Source organism: Molothrus aeneus, unplaced genomic scaffold, assembly GCF_037042795.1.
Source record: "Molothrus aeneus isolate 106 unplaced genomic scaffold, BPBGC_Maene_1.0 scaffold_19a, whole genome shotgun sequence".
Taxonomy (NCBI): Eukaryota; Metazoa; Chordata; class Aves; order Passeriformes; family Icteridae; genus Molothrus; species Molothrus aeneus.
In genome coordinates, this window is record NW_027098863.1 from 845,963 (window position 1) to 869,097 (window position 23,135).

The 23,135-nt window shown below is 51.3% G+C and overlaps 1 protein-coding gene across 1 annotated transcript; it reads left to right on the forward strand.

Annotated features, from left to right (window-relative positions):
- The first annotated feature begins 10,355 nt into the window (after positions 1 to 10,355).
- Positions 10,356 to 11,288, forward strand: LOC136569730 (olfactory receptor 14I1-like). Its single transcript, XM_066570101.1, has one exon. The coding sequence runs from the start codon at positions 10,356 to 10,358 to the stop codon at positions 11,286 to 11,288; it is 933 nt and encodes a 310-aa protein (XP_066426198.1).
- The last annotated feature ends 11,847 nt before the right edge of the window (positions 11,289 to 23,135 follow it).

Here is a 23,135-nt window from a genome sequence, read left to right on the forward strand (position 1 = left end):
AGAATAGGATTGATGCATTAGGCTTCATAGTTACAGCTGTACATATGTTCTGATCTTTAGATGTAGTTTTGAATTAATGTGTTTTGATTGTATCTGTAAAATTTGATGACGTATTTTTAACTATATATAATTTTGATGATGAAAAAAGTAAATAAACAAATAAAACTTAAATAAACCAAGAGGAGAATGTGAGACCAGGACCTGCTAGCCAAGAGATTATGGGAGTGCAGCTCACTCAATGTGCCAGTGTCTCACCACATCCTTTCCTCTTTGGGCCTCTCCTCTTCCTCTTTGGCCATGTTTTCTTTGTGTCATTTGTGCTGCTCTTTGTTACTTGGCATTACAACGGGGCCACCATTGACCTGTTTGGGGGACTATGGATCCAAAAGATCTTGTATAGTCAAAGGTTTTCTACCTAGGTGTGTTCTGTGCTCACCAAAGGCCTGAGCAAAGAAACCAAAAGAAGTGTGCCCAAATCCCAAAGCTTTGCTCCTTTGCAATCTCACACAGATCTGGCTCACAGGGAAAAGTCACCTGTATGTATATTTACCTGGGACAGCAGTCCAGCTGTGTTGTTTGCACCTTGTTTGCACAAGGATGAGTGCACTGGGAGGCCAATAACAAGTGACAAGGGTTCCTCCAATCTGTACTGCAGCCTGGGTGCCATTCAGCCCAGAGCCTGGGGATCATTTGTTCCCATGGACCAGTGCTTGCCAGTGTAATGAATTCCTGCACAGCTGGAAGAAGCAATTCTGGATTCAGCTGCAGCTGTTGGTGGCTGCATGATCATTGACAATGCTGCCCTTCCAGAAATTATTCTGCAGTTTCCTTTCATAATCATTTGAAGTTTGAAACTTCACATTTCAATTTGCTTTGTCTTAGGGAAAAACACTTCTGGGCCCAGTACAAACTGTACTCTTGGTTGCCAGCTTCTGATGTTACACAATGTCACCTGGCTGCATGTGTTTGCTGAGCTCTGGGTCTAGTCCTGGCCTAGTAAAGCCCAGGCAGGGTGGCACATTGCAGGGAAAACGGGTCCATGAGCTTATGGGGTTGCCATCAGCAGCAGAGTGAATGTGCCCTTTGGGGATTTCTCTGGAGACAAAATTAGGGACCTACTCCATGCCACAATATTCTCTTAGATCTTTCTGAAATATCCTAGAAAAGGCTGTGAAACTTCACATCTCCTTGCACACCCACTGTTTGAATAGGGGCATTTTTGTCCCTCCTCAAAGCCATTGCTCTTGCACACCAGAAACATGAACATCCACCAACAGGAATGATGCATGGTCCTGCTGCTGCTGCTTCAGAGGACTGGGAAGTGCAGACCTGGGTATTACCAATATGAGCACTTAATTAGCATTTCGTGCTCCTTCGAGCTGTCCAGATCTCAGGGCTTTTTGTTTCAAAGCAGCCACTGCACCATCTCTAGGGAAGAACAGGAAATGGGAAACAGTGACTGCCAGCCTTGCAGGGGTGTGGGGGAAAACCTGAAGTGTCTGCATCAAAAGATGAATGGGAAGAGTGTAATTGCCAAAGCCATCCTTCATTAGGACAGCAGGACCAGTTCTTGACTGCATGCTTGCATGAAAATCCTTTGGGATCTCCTTTGTGTATCTCATGCAGAAAAGGAGCTCTTAATAATACCATGCTACTTAAACCAGATTGGGATGTAGCTCTGTAGTCGTTCACAATGAAGCAGACTGCCTGCTTTGTCACTCTCAGCCCTGGTGAGCCTGCGAGGGACCGTAGTGTATCCCATGCCTGTTTTGCCTCCAAGCAAAGCTTGGTTTTCCTTATTAGTGTGGAGTAAATACAAGAGTAATAAAATGGACAATTAAACTGGCCACTTTGGAGGATATACTCATGCTTTCACGTGTCAGTCCTGTACCTCATGCTCCCAAGGCTTGTTACTCATCATGAAATATTTTAACAAAAAAACTTCAGCTCTCATGTTACATCTGAATAAAATTGCATAAGATCATCAAGAATTCTGCTGTCAGGAACAAGACAAGATCCTTCCGACACTCACTTGCAGCTGTCATGGATTTCTGCAGCCCTTTGTGAAAAGCTGCTGCAGACAGTGTGTTTGGAGTTGGTTTGGGCCTTTATGAGGGATCTGTGGAGCAGTGTGCAGGGCTCTCCTGGCAGAAAACTGTTTGTCCAAGCCCAGGGACATGGTGCCGGCTGACGCAGAGCGGCCCCGCTCCCAGCCCGAGAGCCTGTGAGCTGAGCCACGCCGGGGAGGAAAGACAGCGAGGGGCTCCAGCCCAGCTGCTTCCCCTGCCCTGGCCGTTTCAGGGAGCTCTGCCATGGGAGAAAGTCGATGCCGGACGAGCCACCGAGCTTCCATCAGCTGCTGGAACTGCTCCGTGACAGCTCCTGTTCTTGCCGAGAGAGAACCCGGCGCCTTCTTGGAACATGTGTCATGGGGGGATTCTGTTTGTTAATAAACTGTTGGGGTTTTTCCACTTTCATCTATTAGTAATAATTTTCTATTGCTGGAAAGGGATTGTTGGAACACTATAGCGGAGACGACTTATTGCACAATATCCTGGTTTTGTCTCAAACTGTGTGAGACAGATGGCTTCACATAGGAGCATCCCCAAGGCTGCTGAGGGGAAGGCACAGAGGAAGACAAACCCAGTATTTCTGAGGGAAACTCCTTGAGACCAAACCAACCTGAGCTGTCAAACAGCAGACCTGATGTTTCAAGACACGGGCCAAAGGGGAAAACTTTCAGTGTGTTTGGTGCAGGCTGGGTTATGCTCGAGGCAAAGGTGTGTCAGTGTGTTGGATAATACTCTTTTCTGGACCTAGAAATGGGACAACTGAGAGGTGTTTTAAAAACTTTTATTCCATTTTCAGTCTCATGAGAAGGGTGAGACAATACAGATGTTATAATTCACACCATCACAGTCAGAAGCTGACTATTTCCTAATTATAATACCTTTTAAGTGTTTCTTGGTCTATCTGCTTTTTTTCCACACCATGTTGTAGATGCCTTAAAGCCAATTATTTCAAACTACCCCTTGTGGGTCCCACTACAATGCATTTTCATAGCTTTATTTTTCCAAAGTCTTATTTGCAAGGCAATCTTTTGAAATTTTTTTCTAGCTCCATTTCTCTCTCAACAATATCTGTCCTATTCCATGGCATTTTTAAGTCAGCATTTCTTGTCTCAAGATTTATATACAGATTCATACTGTGTGGGCCTTCTATTAGGCTCTAAAAACTTTTTACATATCCATTTTCCACATCAGTGCACTTGGCTCCTTCTCTCCTCATTGTGCATGGCAAGCACAGGGGCCCAGAGCTCCTGCAGAAACCATCACAGCACTCAGTGGGAGCAAACTTGTGTCCAGTCCTCGCTTGGAGCTGTGGTGCCCAGCATTCCACCACATTGGAATGAGGAACTGTTCCTGCTCTTTCAGAAGGAGCTAAGGAGATTTGGCCGTCAGATCAGCTCCTTCCCAGCTCTTGATTTGCTGCCCTGGGGGAGCTGCTGCTTGTGGCAGCACTTGTTTCACAGCTGACAGCCCTGCTCTGCTGGCCAGCAGCCATTGCAGGAGCCTTTGCTGGTGACATTGAACGTTTCAGATCTTCTTAAGGAAAGCTCAGGGCAGAACTTGTCAAAAGAGCATTGCCTGGGTGATGCTTTTAACATTGGATCTTTCCTTCACCAGTGTTCATGTCCAGGACCTGTGACCCTGAGTGGGCTGCTGCCTCCTAAAATCCCAAACAGCACAGGATGTCTCCCAGAGGCAACCTGCCACCACCTCCAACTCAGGCTGCCCTGGCAGTGCCAAGCGCCTCCTGCAAACTGACATCAGGAAACTGGATTGGTGAGTTTTGATTCCCATGAAAAGGGTTGGCATTCGTGTCCAGGGGCCCGTGGCCCCAACTGCGCTGCCGCCTCCTGAGATTCCGAATGGCGCACAGCATCTCCCAGACCCAAGCTGCCAGCACCTCCAACTTGGGCTGCCCTGGCAGTGCCAAGCTCCTTCTGCAAAATGACATCAGGAAACTGGGGTGGTGAGTTTTGTTTCCAATGGAGAAAGGCCTGCGTTCAGCCCAGGGGCCTGTGGCCCCAGTTGGGCTGCCGCCTCCTGAAATCCCAAACAGCACAGGGTGTCTCCCAGATCCAACCTGCCACCACCTCCAACTTGGGCTGCCCTGGCAGTGCCAAGCGCCTCCTGCAAACTGACATCAGGAAACTGGGGCAGTGAGTTTTGTTTCCCATGGCAAAGGGCTGGCATTCGCGTCCAGGGGCCTGTGGTGTAACAACTCCCCCGGGCCCCAGAGTCTCAGACCTCAGGCAGCCACCGGTGACCAACAGGGACAGGAAGGCAACAGGACGGGTCTGGGTTCAGCAAAACCCAGGATCCTTTATTGTGCCAGGGACCAAGACAAGAAACGAGGGGCAGAGGGTCATGGATTTTACATGACAGGGTAGGGGTGGTGTTTAGGGTTGGGGTCCAATAGCAGGAGGAGCAGGGGACTGCAAAGGGGTGGATCAAGGAAAAAACTAAGGAAAAAAAATCAATGGAAAAAACTAAGGCGGGGACATTGCAGTAGAATTTAAACTAATGGGAGTACAGGAAAAGAAGAACATTCTGGGGCCATTCCTTATTTGACAAAATGGAGTGGAGTGTTTCTTCCTGGGCTTCCGGGGTCACGGCCCACAGGATGGAGGGGTGGAATCTTCTTTAAATCACACCCCTCGCCCGATGCTCCCTGTCTGGGTAGAATCCCCACCTCCTGGGGCGGGGGAACCCCACACCTCCCCCTTTTGCTTTCTTTTAGAAACAGGGGAATAATTTAAGTTATAGCCCTTAAATTAGTTAATACTTATGGGGTAACTTACAGAGGGATTATGACAACTCATAAAGGGATTCCCAGGGACATAATAATGAACAGTAAAACACTATTAACATGACAATAACAATTATGAAGCTGATAATTTTAGCTAAACTTGAGACAATAAACAATCTTAATGGAAAGACTAAACATGAAGGGGGTACACACGAGAAGATTAAAAGGTATAGGTAAGAAAGTAAGTTTAATGTAATAATTAAAGTAACACTTAACTAAAGCCTTTTCTTTCATTTCTTTGCTCTCAACTTAATACCCTTATTCTTAGTAAATTAGTCCTTCTCTTTTTTGCTCACTCTCTTACTTTCTCTTTTTCCTTTTTTCCTCTTTCCCCTTTTTCTCTTCCCTTTAAATATCTTTCAAGTATTCTATACTATCACTTCTTGACTTACAATCAAACAGCTTACGCACACCTTCTTTTCACTTGCTTTTCACTCTAATTAAAACTTCTGTTACTTTTCTGCTAACAAAAATTGTAATTTGCAACATCAAGTACGAAAGTAAAACACATAATTTATAAAAACACAAAATGAAACTCATCATTTGTAAAAAACTTTTTAAACCAGTGAAAAATCAAGCATCAAATTAGACTTATACATTTATCATGAGATATTGTTTTTCTGGGGGTTCCTTGCATAAAGGATAATAGGGTATAAAGAGTGTATTCTGGAAACTTGATTTTTCCAATTAACTAAAATAAAGGGATTTAAAAACTTAACATGAGTAATGGGAGTTAGGATTGTTTGTGTCATATTAACTTCTTGTAATATTAGTTGAGAACTATTTACATTTATGTATATATTAAAATGAAAAGAGATAATAATAGTCTGTAAAAACTAAATTAACATTAACAAATGAAATAACAATTCTGGTATTTAATAGCTTACATCACTTAAATTAGTACTATTAAATCAAGCTACTCCTTTTTAATGAAGACTGGGGGGTTGGAAAAGGTTAATCAAACAAACATATCTTTTGTGATATAAACATGATCTAGAACTCACTTAAAATGATCTAAATACAACTGAAAATATATTTACCAGGAAGGGGGAATAAAAAGGGAAGTGTTAGCGTTTCTACAGAAAACTTGCACAGTTACATTAATTTGCTGTCTGGAGCAGGCTTGGTGATGATTTCTCCTTCTCCACCAGCCGTGCTTGGGAGCTCTGGGTGTCAAACTTTGTTGAGTGCAGTTTGCCATGGCGTGCTGGAGATGCCTGCCGCTGCAATCCATGGCGGTGGGCACTGGCACAGGCACAATTTGGTTGAACACAAAGTTTCTTTGGGGAGTCCGGATGGCAATGGCTGCATTCAAAGGAGGCTCTTGATGCTGAAACACAGGTCCCAAACTGTTTGATGGACTGGCCTGGCTTTGGAGGGGCCCTATGGTGCCGGCAGAGGCAATGAAGTAGGAGATCCTCTCGGGAGAAGGAGTGGAAGCCCTGATGTTTGTGCTGGGTCACTGTAGTAAGTTGTCTGGGGCTCTGCTAGGAGGGTTATGGGCATCACCATTTTGGGGGAGTAAACAAAAGGACAGTTTCTGCAGTGGGGTTTCTGGTTCCATAATCCCTGGAACAGACGTGTACTGTGATGGAGTGGTCACAGCCTCCAGAGGTGGAGCCAGAGGTGAGATCAGGGCCAGGAAGAGAAGGTGAAGAGCGGGAGAACAGGTTCCAAGTGGCGCGGCCATCACCACCTTGGAAAAGAGGGTCCAGGGTGGCACAGCCAACACTACTCCAGAGTAGGGCCTGGGGAGGGTGTGGGAAAATCAGAGGGGAAGAGAATAAGGTGTGGAGGAATGACTACGTGACAGGGGCCACGTTCTGGACCAAGAATTGGGAGGATGCAGCTAATCTGGGTCCCTGCACCTACAAAACACTGTGTCCTTGAGCATGGCTGTGGTACAATAAAAAGTAGTGAGAGAGACATGAGAAAAGAAAGATGTAACCCCTAAGGTATGAGGAAGAGCGGATATTGTAGAATAGCCAATAGATTGCTTAGCTTGCAGTATATGTATGAGCTTATTGTTTGTTGTGCATATAAGTCTGATGCTCTCTTCAATAAATGAAGCTTGCTAAACACTCATATTGAGCATCCAAGTTTCCCTCACCACGACAAAACCCAAAGTGTCTCAAGGCATGAATGAGTCCCACTGAGGTCCATCCCCAACACAGGCTCCTCATGGACTCCTTGGAGGAGAGAATTGGAGGCCAGGATGGCCCCAAAACCTCTCAGAGACTCAGTGTGGAAAGAAAAATCCAAAGTACCTTAAAAACCTCGAGTATCTCAAGGCATTAATGAGCCCCACTGAGTGTCAGTACAAAGCTCTCAAGGGACTCATTAAAGCAGATAATTGGGGCCATGATTGCACAAACCTCTCACAGAGTCTCTATCAAAAGAGAAACACCAAGTACTTTAAAATAACTGAAGTACCTTGAAGCATTAATGAGCCCACTGAGTGTTGTTACTGACAAAGCCTCTCCAGGGACTAATTACAGCAGATAATTGGAGGCCATGATTGCACAAACCTCTCAGAGACTCCAAGGCAAAAGCCAAACCCAAAGTCCTTTGAAAAACCTGCAGAGAGGCTCCTGGCACAGAGGCGGCTCCTGGCAAAGGCAGGGCTGCAGGGAGACAGCTCTGGGCAGGAGCAGCTCCTGTGCACAGCCCAGCAGGGCTGGGGCACTGCCTGCAGCCAGCCCGGGCACAGCACAGAGGCACAGAGGGCTTAAACTCAGCCTGGGCTGGGAGCACAGGGCAGAGCTCACTCAGGGCTCACTAGAGCAGAAATCAGCCCAGGTTTGAAGCAGTCATTCCCTGGCTGTGGGAAGAGAAGCCGCAGTTCCTGCAGGGATCCCCTGGAGCTGGCACATCCCACAGCTTTTAAGACCTTTCAGGAGGACTCTCAGGGCTGCTCCAGGGCAGGGCTGTGGCCCTAGGGCAGGGCTGGCTTTCCCTGCTGCCCCAGCCCAGGCACAGCCCAAGGCAGCTCCTGTTGCCAGGCTCTGCTGCAGGGCTGAGCAGCCGGGGCTGCAGCCAGGGGTGCCCAGGGCTGTCCTGCAGAGCAGGGTCCTGCAGCCCAGGGCGCTGTGCTGGGGCAGGGACTCTGCTGCCTGCCAGGGACAGCTCTCAGCCAGCCCTGGCAGCTGCTCCCAGCGCTGGCGAGAAGCTCTGGGGGGAAGGAGCTGCCCTGAGCAGGGCAGGGGCTGCTGCTGAGAGGGGCTGGGTGGGGCAGGGCTATTCCCAGCTCCAGACCAGCCTGGGCACTGCTCTGGAGGGCACTTCCCAAAGAAGGTAAGCCTGGGATTGCTGGAAAGATCGGGAGCTTTCCTGAGAGTGTTTTCAATTTCCTGCTTGGAGCAGGGTGGGAAAGTTGGGGTGATGGCAAAAAGATTATTGCTTTTTATACATTTTTGATACATTCATAGCTCTGTAAATTACTATTATATAGTTATAAATCTACAATCCTTACTTAACACTACTAAATTCTTATTCACTATATTAACTGCTCTTATATACTTATATAATTATAATCCTTAATTAACTCTAGTACGTTTCCTAACCATTCTCTTAGATTTTAGAAAAATAAGCTCACTGTCTAAATACATTCCTGAAATACTGTCTTATCAGTCTTATTATCAAATAGTCCTATTATCAGGAAGAGAACCTACAAAACCTTTTTTTTTATTGACCAGATAAATGAGCAGTCATAACAAAAAGTGAAGGTAAAGAAGCCCTTGGACCTATTCCAATGGGTTGAGCCAGGGGTGTGTAACCAGGGCAACTGAATCTGCTATGGGATGTTCCTGTTAAATATCCTAATTAATCAACCTTAATAAATTGTTGAAATCAGGCCCCAGGTGTGCCCCATCCCCACTGGGACACCTGGAAGCTTCCAATTTATGTCTGGTTTTTACTTTACTGTTCTAACACTGTTGCAAAGGTTTGTTTTGTTTTTTTTGGTTTTTTTTTTTTCTTTTTTGATTATAGACAACAAGGGGATGAGAGAAGCAGAACAGGAATTGTAATCAGATACTCACAGAACATTCTGAGTTGAGAGAGACACACAGGATCATCCAAGGAATGTTTGAGCATTTACAGAGAGTCCAGAACTGTAACTTTGGGTGGTCAGTGTCTCTGCTGGGAGCCTCCCAAAGGGCCCTCAGCCACTCCTCAGCCCTGGACAGCAGCAGCATCACCTTTGCAGGGCCCAGCAGGGCTCTCCTGAGCTGCCCTTGCCCAGCTGCACACAGAGCCTGCCCCAGGCAGGGCCCTGCACACAGGCAGGTTTCTGTAGGGCCCCAGCCAGGGCACACAGGCTGGGATGGGCTCTGTGAGCGCTGGCAGGGACAAGGCTCCTCTCAGGAGGGAATGTCCAGGCCCAGGGAGATGCTCAGGGAAGGAGAGGGGGCTGAAGAGAGCAGTGCTGGGGCAGGAGGACACTGTTGGTGTGTGGGAGGTGCCGGGCACAGCTGGGCACGGGAACACTGTCCTGAGTGCCCGGCTGTCTCTGCCCTGCCCTCTCAGGCACAGCACCACAACATCTGCTCTTGGTTCTGCACTGCCCTGACATTGGCACTGTTATCTGCTGCTCTCAGGGAGGCTCTGGCATCTGCAGCAGCTGAGCCAGGCACTGCCCTTGGCATTCCTGCCAGGCAGGGCTGTCCATGGGAATGGGGTGTCCAAGCTTCCCTGGCACCTGTGGGGCTGTGGGTAAAGCAGTCCATGGCAAAGGGGAATGAGCTGAGCCCCCTCCCTGAGATCCCATCATGGGCACAGCCAGGGATCTCCTTGCTGTGCCCTGCCAGGCTCTGAGCTGCCCTCCTGGGTGCAGATCTATGCCTGGATCTCTTGGAGTTCCAGCCTCTTGGAGCATCCCAGGGTGACCCAGGAGTGTGATTGTGCTCTGATTGCAGCAAAAGTTGCAAAGCCAGGGCAGTTGGGAACAAGCCCATCCAGCCCCTCACCTTCCCTGAGCCACGGGGAATCCTTTGCCTCTCCCATCTCTCAGTGGCAAAGTCTGAGTGCAGCAGAAATGCTGGGGATTGCTGTCCTCAGAGAGCCAGGAATGATGTGTGGGTAGGAAAACAATTCCTTAAACCAGCTCCTGCCATCCATGTCCTATAGGACTGTGAGTGCAGATGCTAACAAGACTTTCTTCATTAGGAGTGATTTCCCTGACAAATCCTGAATATCCAGCCTTGTCCCTCTGCCTCATGGCCACACACACTGGGCATCAGGGCAGGGATGGCTCCTCGAGAGCCCCCACGCACAGGCCTGGCTGCTCCTGGCACACTCAGCCAGCACAACTGGAGCTCAGGCAGGGACCTGGATGAAGGATTTCACAGAGCAGGAACAAGGCTGGGTGAGTCCCAGCAGGACAATCTGCAGGGAATGGCCCAGGTTTGGCCCAAAGCAGCCTCTCCTGACTTGCCACTGTCCTTTCTCCATGAACAGGTGCCCATGTGCAGCCCCAGCAAATGTCCAACAGCAGCTCCATCAGGCACTTCCTCCTGCTGGCATTGGCAGACACACGGCAGCTGCAGCTCCTGCACTTCTGCCTCTTGCTGGGCATCTCCCTGGCTGCCCTCCTGGGCAACGGCCTCATCATCAGCGCCGTAGCCTGCGGCCACCACCTGCACACGCCCATGTTCTTCTTCCTGCTCAACCTGGCCCTCACTGACCTGGGCTCCATCTGCACCACTGTCCCCAAAGCCATGCACAATTCCCTCTGGGACACCAGGAACATCTCCTACGCAGGATGTGCTGCTCAGCTCTTTTTCTTTCTCTTCTTCATCTCAGCAGAGTATTTCCTCCTGACCATCATGTGCTATGACCGCTACGTGTCCATCTGCAAACCCCTGCACTACGGGACCCTCCTGGGCAGCAGAGCTTGTGCCCACATGGCAGTATCTGCCTGGGCCAGTGCCTTTCTCTATTCACTGCTGCACACGGCCAATACATTTTCCCTGCCCCTGTGCCATGGCAATGCCCTGGGCCAGTTCTTCTGTGAAATCCCACAGATCCTCAAGCTCTCCTGCTCACACTCAAACCTCAGGGAACTGGGGCCCATTGCTGTTAGTTCCTGTTTGGTATTGGGTTGTTTCATGTTCATTGTTTTCTCCTATGTGCAGATCTTCAGGGTTGTGCTGAGGATTCCCTCTGAGAAGGGACGGCACAAAGCCTTTTCCACCTGCCTCCCTCACCTGGCTGTGGTCTCTCTGTTAGTCAGCACTGCCATATTTGCCCACATAAAACCCCCCTCCATGTCCTCACCATCCCTGGATCTGGCCCTGTCAGTTCTGTACTCGGTGGTGCCTCCAGCCCTGAACCCCCTCATCTACAGCCTGAGGAACCAGGAGCTCAAGGCTGCAGTGTGGAGACTGATGACTGGATGCGTTCAGGAACATTAAACTGCTGGGCAATTTCTGCCCATCATTTGTAATAAAAGTCACCTTTGATACTTCTTCATTTGGTTGTGGGCTTTTTCTTTTCTTTTACTTTTTTCATATTGTCCACAAAAAAAAGCCATTTGTTGTGCCATTTCTCATTTTGTTTCTCTCCGCCTTCCCTGTAGCCACAGACTGTGTCAATGAGGGGCTGCACTCGCAGTGGCTTTAAAGGAACTAATGGATCTCCCAGCAGAGTTTTCGGCAGAGATGCCCTTTTGTTCCCTTCTCTGGAGCTGCAGCAGCAATGTCTGTGTGCAGAGCTGGGGCAGATCAGTGCTGGCCCAGCAGCAGCAGCAGCAGCAGCAGCACTTGGTGTTGCCAGTGCTGCTGCCGTGGCCCTGCCCCGCTGCCCTGGTGGCCCTGGTGTTGCTGCAGGGCCTGAGTGCTCTGGGGGCCGGGCACAGCCCTGGGGGTGGCAGTGCCGGGGCTGCAGCAGGGACAGGCCATGGGCACTGCTGGGGCAGCGCTGACGCCTCAGGCCAGGCCCTGGAGGCTCCAGGCTCCTTGCCCAGGCTCTCTCAAGAACACGGCCAGGCCAATGCTCAGCACAGAAACCCCCGTGAGCAGCCTCAGGCTGGCCGTGGGCAGGCTGGGGGCAAACAGCATGGCTGGGGCTCTGCAAGGGCCCTGGGGCAGACGGGAAGGAGCAGCAGAGCAGGGGCTGATCCATCCCCAGTGCGCTGCACAGCCCAGGGCAGCGTCCCAGAGCGTCCTCATGCAGCTGCCAACAACATCCCCCCTCTGCAGCCCTGGCCTCTCCCCCAGCTCACACAGGTGCCCCATCCTTGCAGGCACAGACACGGCAGCACTGGCTCAGCAGCCCCTGTTTGCATTGCCCACAGCAGGGGGAGCACCCCCATGCTGTTGCTGTGGGGACATGAACCTGAGGGAGCACAAATGCCATCAGCCCCTGGGGCCAGCAAGGCCTGGGGGACACCAGGGAAACCATTCAGCTTTGTCCTGGCCTCTGCAGTCAGCCAGAAAGTTTGTTCCCATCAGCTGGGAGTTTCCTGTGCCACTGCAGACGCTGTTGCTCAGAGCCAGGGCTGCCTGGCAGCCACCCCCAAACTGCCCTCAGCATTTCCTAGGCTTTTTACTCTTCCCTTATACAAATTGCTTCCTCTTGCCCAGCCCTGTTCCCTCCCCTGCAAACAGCCCATCCCGGTTTGCCCTTTCCTCTCTGGCCCCACTCCCCATTGCAGTTCCTGACTTGGCACCATGGGAAGGTCCCTTGGGCAGCAGGATCATCCTACAAGTGCTGCAGGAATTGTCTGCAGGCTCCTGCAGTGCCTGGTGCTGCTCCCTTGCCAGAGGCACCCCAGGCCAGGGGGGCACATCTGGGCTGCTGTGTCTGGCTCTGGGGCTCCCTGTTCTGGGCAATGAGGAGGAGCTGCAGAGGCTCTGCAGGACTGACAGGATGGGCTTTGGGGCTGCCAGGAGAAGCTGAGGGACCTGGGCTGCTGGAGCTGCTGAAGAGGAGGCCCAGGGCTCATCCTGCAGCTGCTCCAAGGGTGGTTTCAGAGAATCCCAGAATCAGCAAGGCTGGAAAAGGCCTTGGAGATCATCAAGTCCAACCTGTGCCCTGACACTGCCTTGTCTCCCCTGAGCCTCCTCTTGTCCAGGAGAAACAACCCCAGTAGTTCCCTCAGCTACTCCTCACAGGACTTGTGTTCCAGACCCCTCCCCAGCCTTGTTGCCCTTCTCATGATACGCTCCAGCCCCTCCGTGTCCTTCCTAAATTGGGGGCCCAGATCTGGACACAGCACTCGAGGTGCTGCCCAACCAGTGCTGAGCACAGGGGAAGAATCCCTGCCCTGCTCCTGCTGGCCACACCATTCCTGATCCAGCCCAGGAGCCATTGGCCTTCTTGGCCACCTGGGCACACTGCTGGCTCATGTCCAGCCTTCTGTCCAACAGTTCCTGCAGGTCCCTTTCTGCCTGGCTTCTCTCCAGCCACTCTGTCCCCAGCCTGTAGTGCTGCAGGGGTTGTTGTGGCCAAAGTGCAGGACCCAGCACTGGGACTTGTTCAACCTCACCTTGTTGGATTTGGGCCCTGGATCCAGCCTGTCCAGGGCCCTGTGCAGAGCTCTCCTGCCCTCCAGCAGGTCCACACTCCCAGCCAACTTGGGGTCACCATGGTTCCATGAGGCCCCAGAGTGTCCCAATGGTGTCCATGATTCATGAGGCCTGCCAGTGTCACAATGTGCCTTTGGTTCCATGGGCCCCCTTGGTGTCACAAAGTCCCTTGGATCCTTGGGCCCCACAGCGTCACAATGGCACCGTGGTCCCCCAAGGCCCTGCACTGTCACAATGGACCCTTAGTTCCATGAGGTCTGGCCGTGCAGCAATGCTCTCCTTGGTTCCACAGTGTCACAATGGCCTCTTGGTCTCAAGGGCCACCACGGTGTCAAACATGTTTCCGTCATTCCAGGAGTCCCTGAGGAGCAGCACTGGCCCCTTGGTTCCATGGGGCCCTGCAGTGTCACAATGGCCCCATCATGACACCAGGTCCTGCTCTGCCACAATGCTCTGCATGGTTCCAAAAGGCCCTGCAGGGTCACAGTGGCCTCTGTGGTTCCAGCAGGACCCAGACTGTCACCATGGACTCCTTGCTTCCATTCAGCCCCACAGTGTCACAATGGCCCCTTGGCTCTGTGCTGCCAGGTCGTACACAGTGTCACCATGGTCCTCTTAGTGCCACCAGGCCCCGCAGTGTCACAATGGCCCCCTTGCTTCCCCAGGGCCCTGCAGGGTCACAATCATCAGAGAATCAGCCAAGCTGGAAAAGACCTTGGAGAGCATCCAGCTCAACCTGGGACCCAACACCACCTTGTCACCCAGACCATGGCACTGAGTGCCACATTCAGTCTTTCCTTAAACACTTCCAGAGATGGCGACTCACCCACCTCCCTGGGCAGCCCATTCCAATGCCAAATCACCCTTTGTGTGAAGAATATTTCCTAATGTCCAGCCTAAATGTCCCCTGGTGCAGCTGAAGGCTGTGTCCTCTTGTCCTGTCCCTGTTCCCTGGGAAAAAAGCCCGACCCCCACCTGGCTGCACCCACCTGTCAGGGAGTTGTAGAGAGTGATGAGGTCTCCCCTGAGCCTCCTCTTCTCCAGGATAAACAACCCCAGCTCCCTCAGCTGCTCCTCACAGGACTTGTGTTCCAGACCCCTCCCCAGCCTTGTTGCCCTTCTCTGGAGACGCTCTAGCTCCTCCATGTCCTTCCTAAATTGGGATGCCCAGTACTGGACACAGCACTTGAGGTGCTGCCCAACCAATGCTGAGCACAGGGGAAGAATCACTGTCCTGGTCCTGCTGGCCACACCATTCCTGATCCATAGGAGTGCCAGGGGTTGGATGAGGGAAAAGGTGGGGAGAGGGGGGGACAAAGTGTTATTGATTGTCAGCCATGAAGGGTCTTGGTTTTTATATCTCTTCACAAAGCATTAGGAGGTGCTGGGGGTCAATATCAATTGGACATTGATTATACCAAACTATAAACAGGAAAAGAATACTGGATAAAACAGTTCTCTTCCCTTTTTTTTTTTCAATACAGCAGATTCACATTGAAAACACTTCTGAAATTTGTCTAATTAACCACAGAAGAATTGAAAATTTTGATTATTCCTCGGGGCTGTTCTTGATCAGGTCTTTTAAACAAATGTTTATGAGCCTTTTTCACTGAATCCCAGAACTGAAGAGTTCAAGAAAGAGGCCTCTGGAGTAATAAAATTCATTAGCAACCTCCAACTGGCTGAGGATCCATCCCATGCAGAGCAGCAATGAACAGAAATGGGCACAGCTTTGTGGCTGCCCCAGCTTTGGCATAGGCCCTGGGCCTGGAGCAGTAGCAGCTCTTGAGAGCCCCAAGGCTGGGGCTCTTGTGCTGCCCTGGGCAGATGGGATGGCAGCAGGGGCTGCAGAGCTCTCAGCACCTCAGCCCGAGGGGAGCAGGGCAGCCAGGGAGCCTCCTTTGGCCTTGGCCAAGCACCTTCCCCCATGGCTGGGGCTGAGTCCTGTGGCAGCTGCAGCTGCTGCTGTGCCCTTGGCAGGGGCTGAGGCCATGGGGCCAGTGCCCAGAGCAGCCTGGCCTGAGCAGAGCTGTGGGGCCAGAGCTGGCTGGGCTGGGCTGGGCTCAGAGAGGCCCTTGGTGCTGCCCAGAGCTCAGGGCAGCTGGCAGAGCTTGCAGGGAGCTGGGCTGGGCTCCGAGAGCCCGGCCCAGAAACCATCAGTGTCCATCTCAGCCTGGCTGAGCGTGCAGGGGCAGGACTCAGGCCAGGCCTTGTGGGGCAGGGCCCAGAGCCTGTGCAAGGCATTGCAAACAGGCAAGTGGCCCAGAGAGGAGGCTGCTCTGTGCCCTTGGTGGCATGGACAGAGCAGGGAGGGGGCCCAGGACATTTGTCAGAGCCAGCCTCTGTGCCCAGCCCTTGGCAGCCCTGGCTGCTGAGCCCAGTTTTGGCCTGGGCTGAGTTTGGCTGTGGCCCAGCTCCATCCTCCTGCGGGGCTCAGGGCCTGTTCCCGGCCATGGCCAGTCCTGGCTGCCTCTCTGCTGGCCCAGAGGCCGGCAGAGCCCGGGGCAGGGCTGTCTGTGCAGCCCCACAGGTGCCATGGGCTCTGCAGGAGCTGGCAGAGGCTGCCCAGCAGGGAGGCCATGGGGCACAGAGCCCCAAGGCTGCTGTGGGCACCACGGCACAGGGGCCGTTCCCAGCCGCAATGCTCCTGGCCTGGGCTGGGCCTGCACAGGGGCTGGGCCACCATGGCTGGGCCAGCACAGGGCCACAAAGGGGCCATGCAGCCGCTGCCGGGGCTGACAGCAAGGCCAGGCACACACAAGCAATTGCTGAGCATGGCCTGCGCTGGCCAGGCCTGACTGTGCCAAAGGCAGAGCTCAGCTGCCCTTGGGGGCTGCAGCAACACTCCAGAGCCCAAAGAGCCTCCATGGCTGGGCTGGAGACCAAGGCTGCAGCAGGGAAATGCAGGGCTGCTGCGGGGTTGGGAGGCCATTGAATTCCAGCACACACCTCAGCTCTCTGATGATCCCGGCACCATGCTGGGCCCTGTTTCAGACTGGAGCAGAGCAGATGTTGATGGGACAAGGGCCCTGTGGGGCTGTCAGGGACCTGCAGCTTGCAAGGTGCTCTGCTGTCCCTCAGGTGCTCTGGGAGAGATCCAATCCCAGCTGGGCACTTCAGGGCACAAGAGGCACTGCCTGTTCATGGGCACACAAGTGATGTCTGCCTGGAAAGGGGCACAGGTTTTAATACTTGTAAATTTCATAATATGCAAGCACATTTTCATTATCTGGGTCATTTGAGTACTCTTAAGACATGGCAAAATTTTCCCACCAGGAACAGCAATTTCCTGGAAGTGTACTGATGGCAGGAGAAGAGCTACTGATCTTCCCCTCTGCTTGAGTCTCCAATAATCTGTTTATTATATCATCTCTCTTTTCCTTCAGGTGTTACCAGCTCTCCTGTTTAAATGGGCGTCTCTCTGTATATCTCTTCACTAGACACACTGGATCTTTGTCCTTCCCATTGCTTCTAGATTTCTTCCTCCAGTTGCTCTCTGGTCATTCAAGTGCCTCTCAACTGACTGGGTTCCTGCTTTGAGATTCAGGCAGCTTCCCAATCTTTCCAATATTCAAAGAAATATCACTTTAGTCAACATCCTAAAGGTTTTTACATCTATCATAGACTTACCTTTTCTTTTGTCTTTATCTAAAACTGTTCCTGTACAGAAATCCCTTGGGGATGGGGGACATGTCATATGCTGCTGGGACATCCCAGAGAGCTGAGGGAAGAGATGTGGTGGTTCTTAAACTGTTCAAATGTTCAACTTGTGTTTGCTGGAAAGAAACCTTTCTGTGCCTTTGAGTGTCACCAGGCCCTGAGCCCAAAGGACACAAACCTGATGAGTTGTGGTTCCCACTGCAGGGGCTGCACTTGGACCTTGGCTCTGCACAGGAGAGCTCTTCATCCCCTTTCTCTCTTTTCCTCCCCCTGGGCATGGAGGGAGCTCCTGACTTCAGCCTGTGACTCATGTGTGCAAAGAGCAAATCTGGGCAGAATCGGGGCAGGGAGGGTTTGGGGGGACCTTGGGATCTGTGCTGGGCACAGAAGGTGTTTTCCATTGCTCTGAGACTGTCTGCTGTGCAAAGTGGATTTAATATCCAGCAGAGGAATGACTTTGGCATTTGATGGAGCTGTGCCTTCTCTTGGCTTTGTTGGCTGGCAAGAAATGAACATCCCTCTGTGTCTCAGGCAGCTCCTTCTGCAAGAAAAGCAGGTGGGAGTTGGAGCCAAGGAGCTGAAAGCTGCAAGTGCAGCCTGGGCTGGAGGGAGCTCAGATTTGCACAAGGCTGCTCTGAGTGCCAGGGCTTGGATGGGGGAAATGGTGGGGTGGGGTTAGGGACAGAGTCTGATTGATTGTCAGCCAGGAAGGATCTTGATTTTCATATCCATTCCAACAGCATGAGGAGGTACTTGGATTCAGTGTCAATTTATGGACAGGGAAAAAAATGTAAACAGGACCTGAAAAATGTTTTCTATCTTTTTAAATATCATGTATTCAGTTTCAATACACTACTGAGATCTACTTAACCACAAAGGATTTGAGAATTAAAATCAAATGATTCCCAGAGGCTTGGCTTGTTCAGGTGTTCTGAATGTTCATGAGCCCTGGGACACTGAATTCCTGCACTGAAGAGCTGAAGGCTGAACAAGCCTCTGGAGCAGTGAAATTCAGCAGCAGCCTCCAAGTTGCTGAGGATGTCAGCAGCCCCCACTGAGGCCATCCCTGCCCAGAGACCGTGGGGGAATGGGCAGACAAGGAGAGCGTCCCTGGGGCTGGGGCAGCACAACTCAGAGGCACCAGGGGCTCCAGCTGGGCAATGGAGTGTGGAATGTGGCTGGGAAAGCCCTGCCTGGGCTGGGCCAAGCAGGACACACAAGCCCTGACTCCCATCCCCCAAACAACTCTCTCGAGGAGACATTTAAAAGGAATTACAATTGTTTGTGTACTCTGAGTTGGATGTGCTGGAGAAATACTGACAAGAGATTCTCAGGAGCTCAAAACAAGAAAACAGCCTTTACTGGCAACTTAAAAAATCAGAGAAATTTTAGCGACAGGTTTAATACGACATGCAATCAACACAGAACACTTCTTATAGCACTGCCTTGGCCCATTCAACTTCACAAACTCTAAGTTATTTGAATTTTACATTACTCAAATTTGCAAAAGGACAGAAAGAGAAGGAAAGGACCGAAAGACAGAAAGGCAAAAAAGATACAGAGAAGCACACACACAGCTACCAACTCCTGGATTCCAGCACTGTTCAGATGGAAATTCCAAGAGGATGCAGGGCCAAGATGTGTGCTTGCCTTGTGGTCAGCCTTCAATACCCCTTGGTCTTCCTGGGCCCTTCCCCCAGGTGGGGCTTGGGCTCATTTGGTCCCTCAGGAGCTGGGCTGGGGGCTGCAGAGGTGGCTGTGGAGCATTGCCTGTGCTGTGCCAGGGACTGGCAGCCACTGCTGGGGCTGGGATAGAGGCTCTGGGGGGATTGGGGTTCCAGGGCAGGGCAGGGCTGGGCTTCCAGGGCAGGGCAAGGCTGGACCTCCCCCCTCCTTTCCCCCACACACAAAATGTTTTGAGCCAACAATCTCCTCCAGTCTGTCACAACAGGCAGTGTTGGAGGTGAAATCCGAAATTTGGCCATGGGTGCCTGGATGAGAAGGACAGTTCCTTTCCATAGGAAGGAAAGCCCAGAGCCCCAGTGTTTGGAAGGCAGGTGAGAGCCTCTCTAGTCCAAGGCCAGCCAGACTTGTCAGGAATGGCAGATTTTGTCTGGGAGCAGTCTTTGGATATAGGGAATTTGGCGGTGACTCTTTGTGTCTGTGTGCACACAGGAGTGCCTGTGCTGGGGAAATTTGGCAGAAATGCTGCTCTCTGAGGCGTTTGAGAGCCTTGGACAGCTGAGTCAGTCAGGCCTGTAAGTAAGGTTACATCATAAGGAATAAGTTAAATGCTGTTAAGAGCTTTTTTTTTTTGCTAAGTTTAATATGATATAAGCTAAGTTGAATATTGTTTAATGTTATTCTACCATTAAATCATTAAGTCATAGGTTGTTAGTCAGGTTAAATACTGTTTGTGGAATCCATAAAATTAGAGGGTTCTAGGAAAGCAGCAAAAGGCAGGCCTCAGATACAGCAGAATTGTGAACAGTGCTAAAGCAACAGTCATGAGATAGGTCAGCAGAAAAATTATTTAAACTGTAGAAAAGGCAAGGCCAAATAGAACAATAACCTATGTATTAATGCTTGTCTGAATAGCTCTCTAAGTTGCAGCAAGTTTATCTAGCAAGATATTAGGAAAGTTAAAGCTTAATAATGGAGCTCTGTGCGTTGTCTCTTACAAACAGGTATTGTATTCTAAATAAGCAGGCATTGTTTTAATCAACGGTACGTGTGCTTATGGTGATTGGATAGAACTACTGTCAATATGCTTTTGCTTTGTGTGATTGGTCAAGAAGCTTATAAAGTATGTTGTAACATTAAGTTTTCTGGCCTGCTGCCTGGATTGTGAGCTGCTAGCATCTTCCCATTATCATAATCATGTAATGAGAGTGATGCTGAAAAAATAAACAGCTCGAGACACTTTCCATATAGCAGCCCCATCTTGTTTGCGTCTGTAAATAAACCCCCGGCTGGCGTCAAAGTTAAGTGCTGTTCTTTTGCTAAATTGTCAAGTTGAAGGTATCAGTTAAGGTTAAAGTGTAAGTTAAGTCCTGTTAAGTTTGAGCTCTGTTCAGCTTTTGGGCCATATTCCTTTTATTCTTGCCCTCACTGTCCTTGTGTCACACACAGGCACAGGGACAGTTCTTGCTTCATTTCTGGTTTGATTGTCTGGATTTGGTTTGGTTTTGTTGTTGCTTTGTTTCCTTGGTGTGCCTGAAGTGTCCAGTCAGGAGCAGAGTGACTCTTGCCAAGGAACTTTGTGCTGCTGTCCCTTAATATTCAATCTGGTTTTTGCTGCTCCCTTGCTGGGGATGTTTTCAGCGCTCTCAAGGCCACGTTGGTACCAGGGTGAAGGAGCCCTGGCCCAGGCTCTGGCCCTGGGGGACACGGGGACGCTGCCGGGGGGTCCCTGTCCCCCTGTGCCACCCCCAGGGCCCCGGCCCCCCATCCCCGTGTCAGGCTCTGGGGTCGATCTCGTGGAACATCCTCTGAGGGAGGCTGCGGCGCTGGGGGCGGGGGGACCTGGGGGAACAGGGGACCCCACTGTGCACGAGCAGGGTTGGACTGCTCTGGGGGGAACTGTGAGGGGGGCCAGGGCACTCACACAGCCCCTGTGATGTCACACAGCCCCTGTGATGTCACACAGCCCCCTTGCGATGTCACATAGCCTCCCTGTGATGTCACATAGCCTCCCTGTGATGTCACAACCCAATCTCAGATGTCACAGAGCCACATTCTATTATGGCAGAGTCTGCTCTATGGCCCCTCATCCTACTCTATGATGTCACAGCCATCTCTGTGATTTCACAACCCCCTCAGTGATGCCACAAAACCCTCTCTGTGATGTCATACTGCCACTCTGTAATGTCACAGCACACACTTTGACCTCACAACCCGCTCCATGGTGTCATACAGCCATGCTGTGATGTCACAGCCTGCTCTGTGATGTCACAGAGTCTCTCTATGGTGCTGTAGCTGCTCTGTGACCTCACAGAAAGAACTCTGTGATGTCATAGCCCAATTTGTGACCTCACACAACCCACTCTGTGCTGTCACACAGCCCCTTGCTGACATCACAGCTGCTCTGTGCCTCCATGACACAGCCACAGAGGTGCTGCTGTGGTACAGCCCCCTCTGGGACATGCCACAGCCCCTGCCAGTGCTGAGCCCCTGGGAGCTCTGTCTGTGCCCTGCTGGTGTCCCTGATGGGCCCTGGCAGTGCCCCAGCCCTGGTGGGCTGTGCACAGGAGCTGCTCCTGGCCAGAGCTGTCTCTCTGCAGCTCTGCTGCCCTTGCCAGGAGCTGCCTCTGTGCCAGGAGCCCGGCCCAGCTCAGCAGCACAGACACAGCACAAGGACTTTAATGACCCTCTGGGGCTTTGGTGATCTTTGTGTCTGCCATGGCCAAAGTGCTGCCCAAGTTGGCTCTGTCAGGGCTGTCTTGCAGCTGCTGCCCATCCCTGTGCCCTGTGCAGCCCAGGCTGTCCTACAAGTGTCCCTGCCCTGCGCCTCTGTCTCTGCAGGCTGTCGGATCCCCCGGCTGCCCCACCTGGCTGGGCCCTTCCTTTGCTGACAGCTCTGCCTCCTGCCTGCCTCTGCCTGCCCACACAAAGCCTTGGCCTTGATACCAAAAGGGTTAATTCAATTTTTACTGTGCTTGTGAACTTTCAGCACAGGAACAAGCCATGCAGGGGCTGCTTTCCCAGCAAGGATGGTTGGAAGACAAGAAGACATCTGGCTCAAGAATGTAATGGCAGAAAAAAGAAGGATTGCAACTGGGAACTTGGGATGGATTTTATGGTAATGGGTAAATTGTGATACACATTTAATGACGCTGGTAGAATTACATGTCCACATAGGGTTAGGAGTTATCCCTCACTAGACCTCAGACCTGAATAAATGATACTCTATTAAACAGCAATTTAGTTTTAATGAGTCTTATTCTGATATTTCGTCTATTTGATTGTGGCGAGGCCTCACAGAACCAAACTCATGGAACAAAGGGTCCATTGTGACACCATGGAACCCCATGGAACCAAAATCCATTTTGGCACATTGGGGCCACATTGAACCAATGGTCCATTGTGATACTGCAGATCCAAGGAGACCATTGTGACACTGAGAAACCTCTGGGAACCACGGGGCCATTCTGACACAGCAAGACCTGGTGGAACCATGGGTCCATTGTGACACTGCAGAACCTCACAGAACTAAGGTGACCATGTTCTACTACGGAACCTCATGGAACAAATGGTCCATGGTGACCCTGCAGAACCAAGGGGATGCTGTGGGCAGTGTGAAAGCTCATGGAACCAGAAGTCCATTGTGACACAGCAAGGCCTTGTGGAACCAAGGGTCCGTTGTTAAACTGTTTGGCCTCATGGAACCATGAGCCATTGTGACACAGCGTGGCCACATGGAGCTAAGGGGCCACTGTGACACTGTGGATGCAAGGAGACCATTGTGACTGAGGAACCTCATGGAACCAAGAGTCCATTGTTCTACTGTGAGACCCTGTGGAACCAAGGGGATGACAGTGACTTTGTGGGGCCTAATGGAACAATGGAGACTGTTCTGACACTTTGGGACCCACTGGAACCAAGGGGCCATTATAGCATGGCAGGACCTCATGGAACCAAAGGGACTGCATAGATCCCTCTGGGTCTCCATGGGATGAAGGGTCCAATGGAGCCAAGGATACCATTGTGACAGTCTGGGGCATGATGGAACCATAAGGCCATTTTTACACTTGGAGGTCTTGTGGAACCAAAGGGCCTTTGTGGCACTTCAGAGCCTCTTGGAGCCAAGGGGACCACAGTGACACTGTGGGGCTCAGTGAAACCAGTGATCTGTGGTGACACTGCAAGGCCTTATGGAATCATGGAGACACCAAAGACCTCATGAACCAGGGGGCCATTGTGATACTCGAGGCCTCATGGAAGCAAGGGACCATTGTGACACATCCAGGCCTGATGGAACCAAGGGGCCATTGTTACCCTGAGGAACCCAATAGAACCAAGGGGCCATCTGGGGCTCTGCATCTTCATGGAACCAAGGGGCCATTGTGGCAT

Coding starts and splice junctions, on each gene's coding strand:
- LOC136569730 (XM_066570101.1), top strand. CDS start 10,356: ATGTCCAACAGCAGCTCCATCAGGCACTTCCTCCTGCTGGCATTGGCA.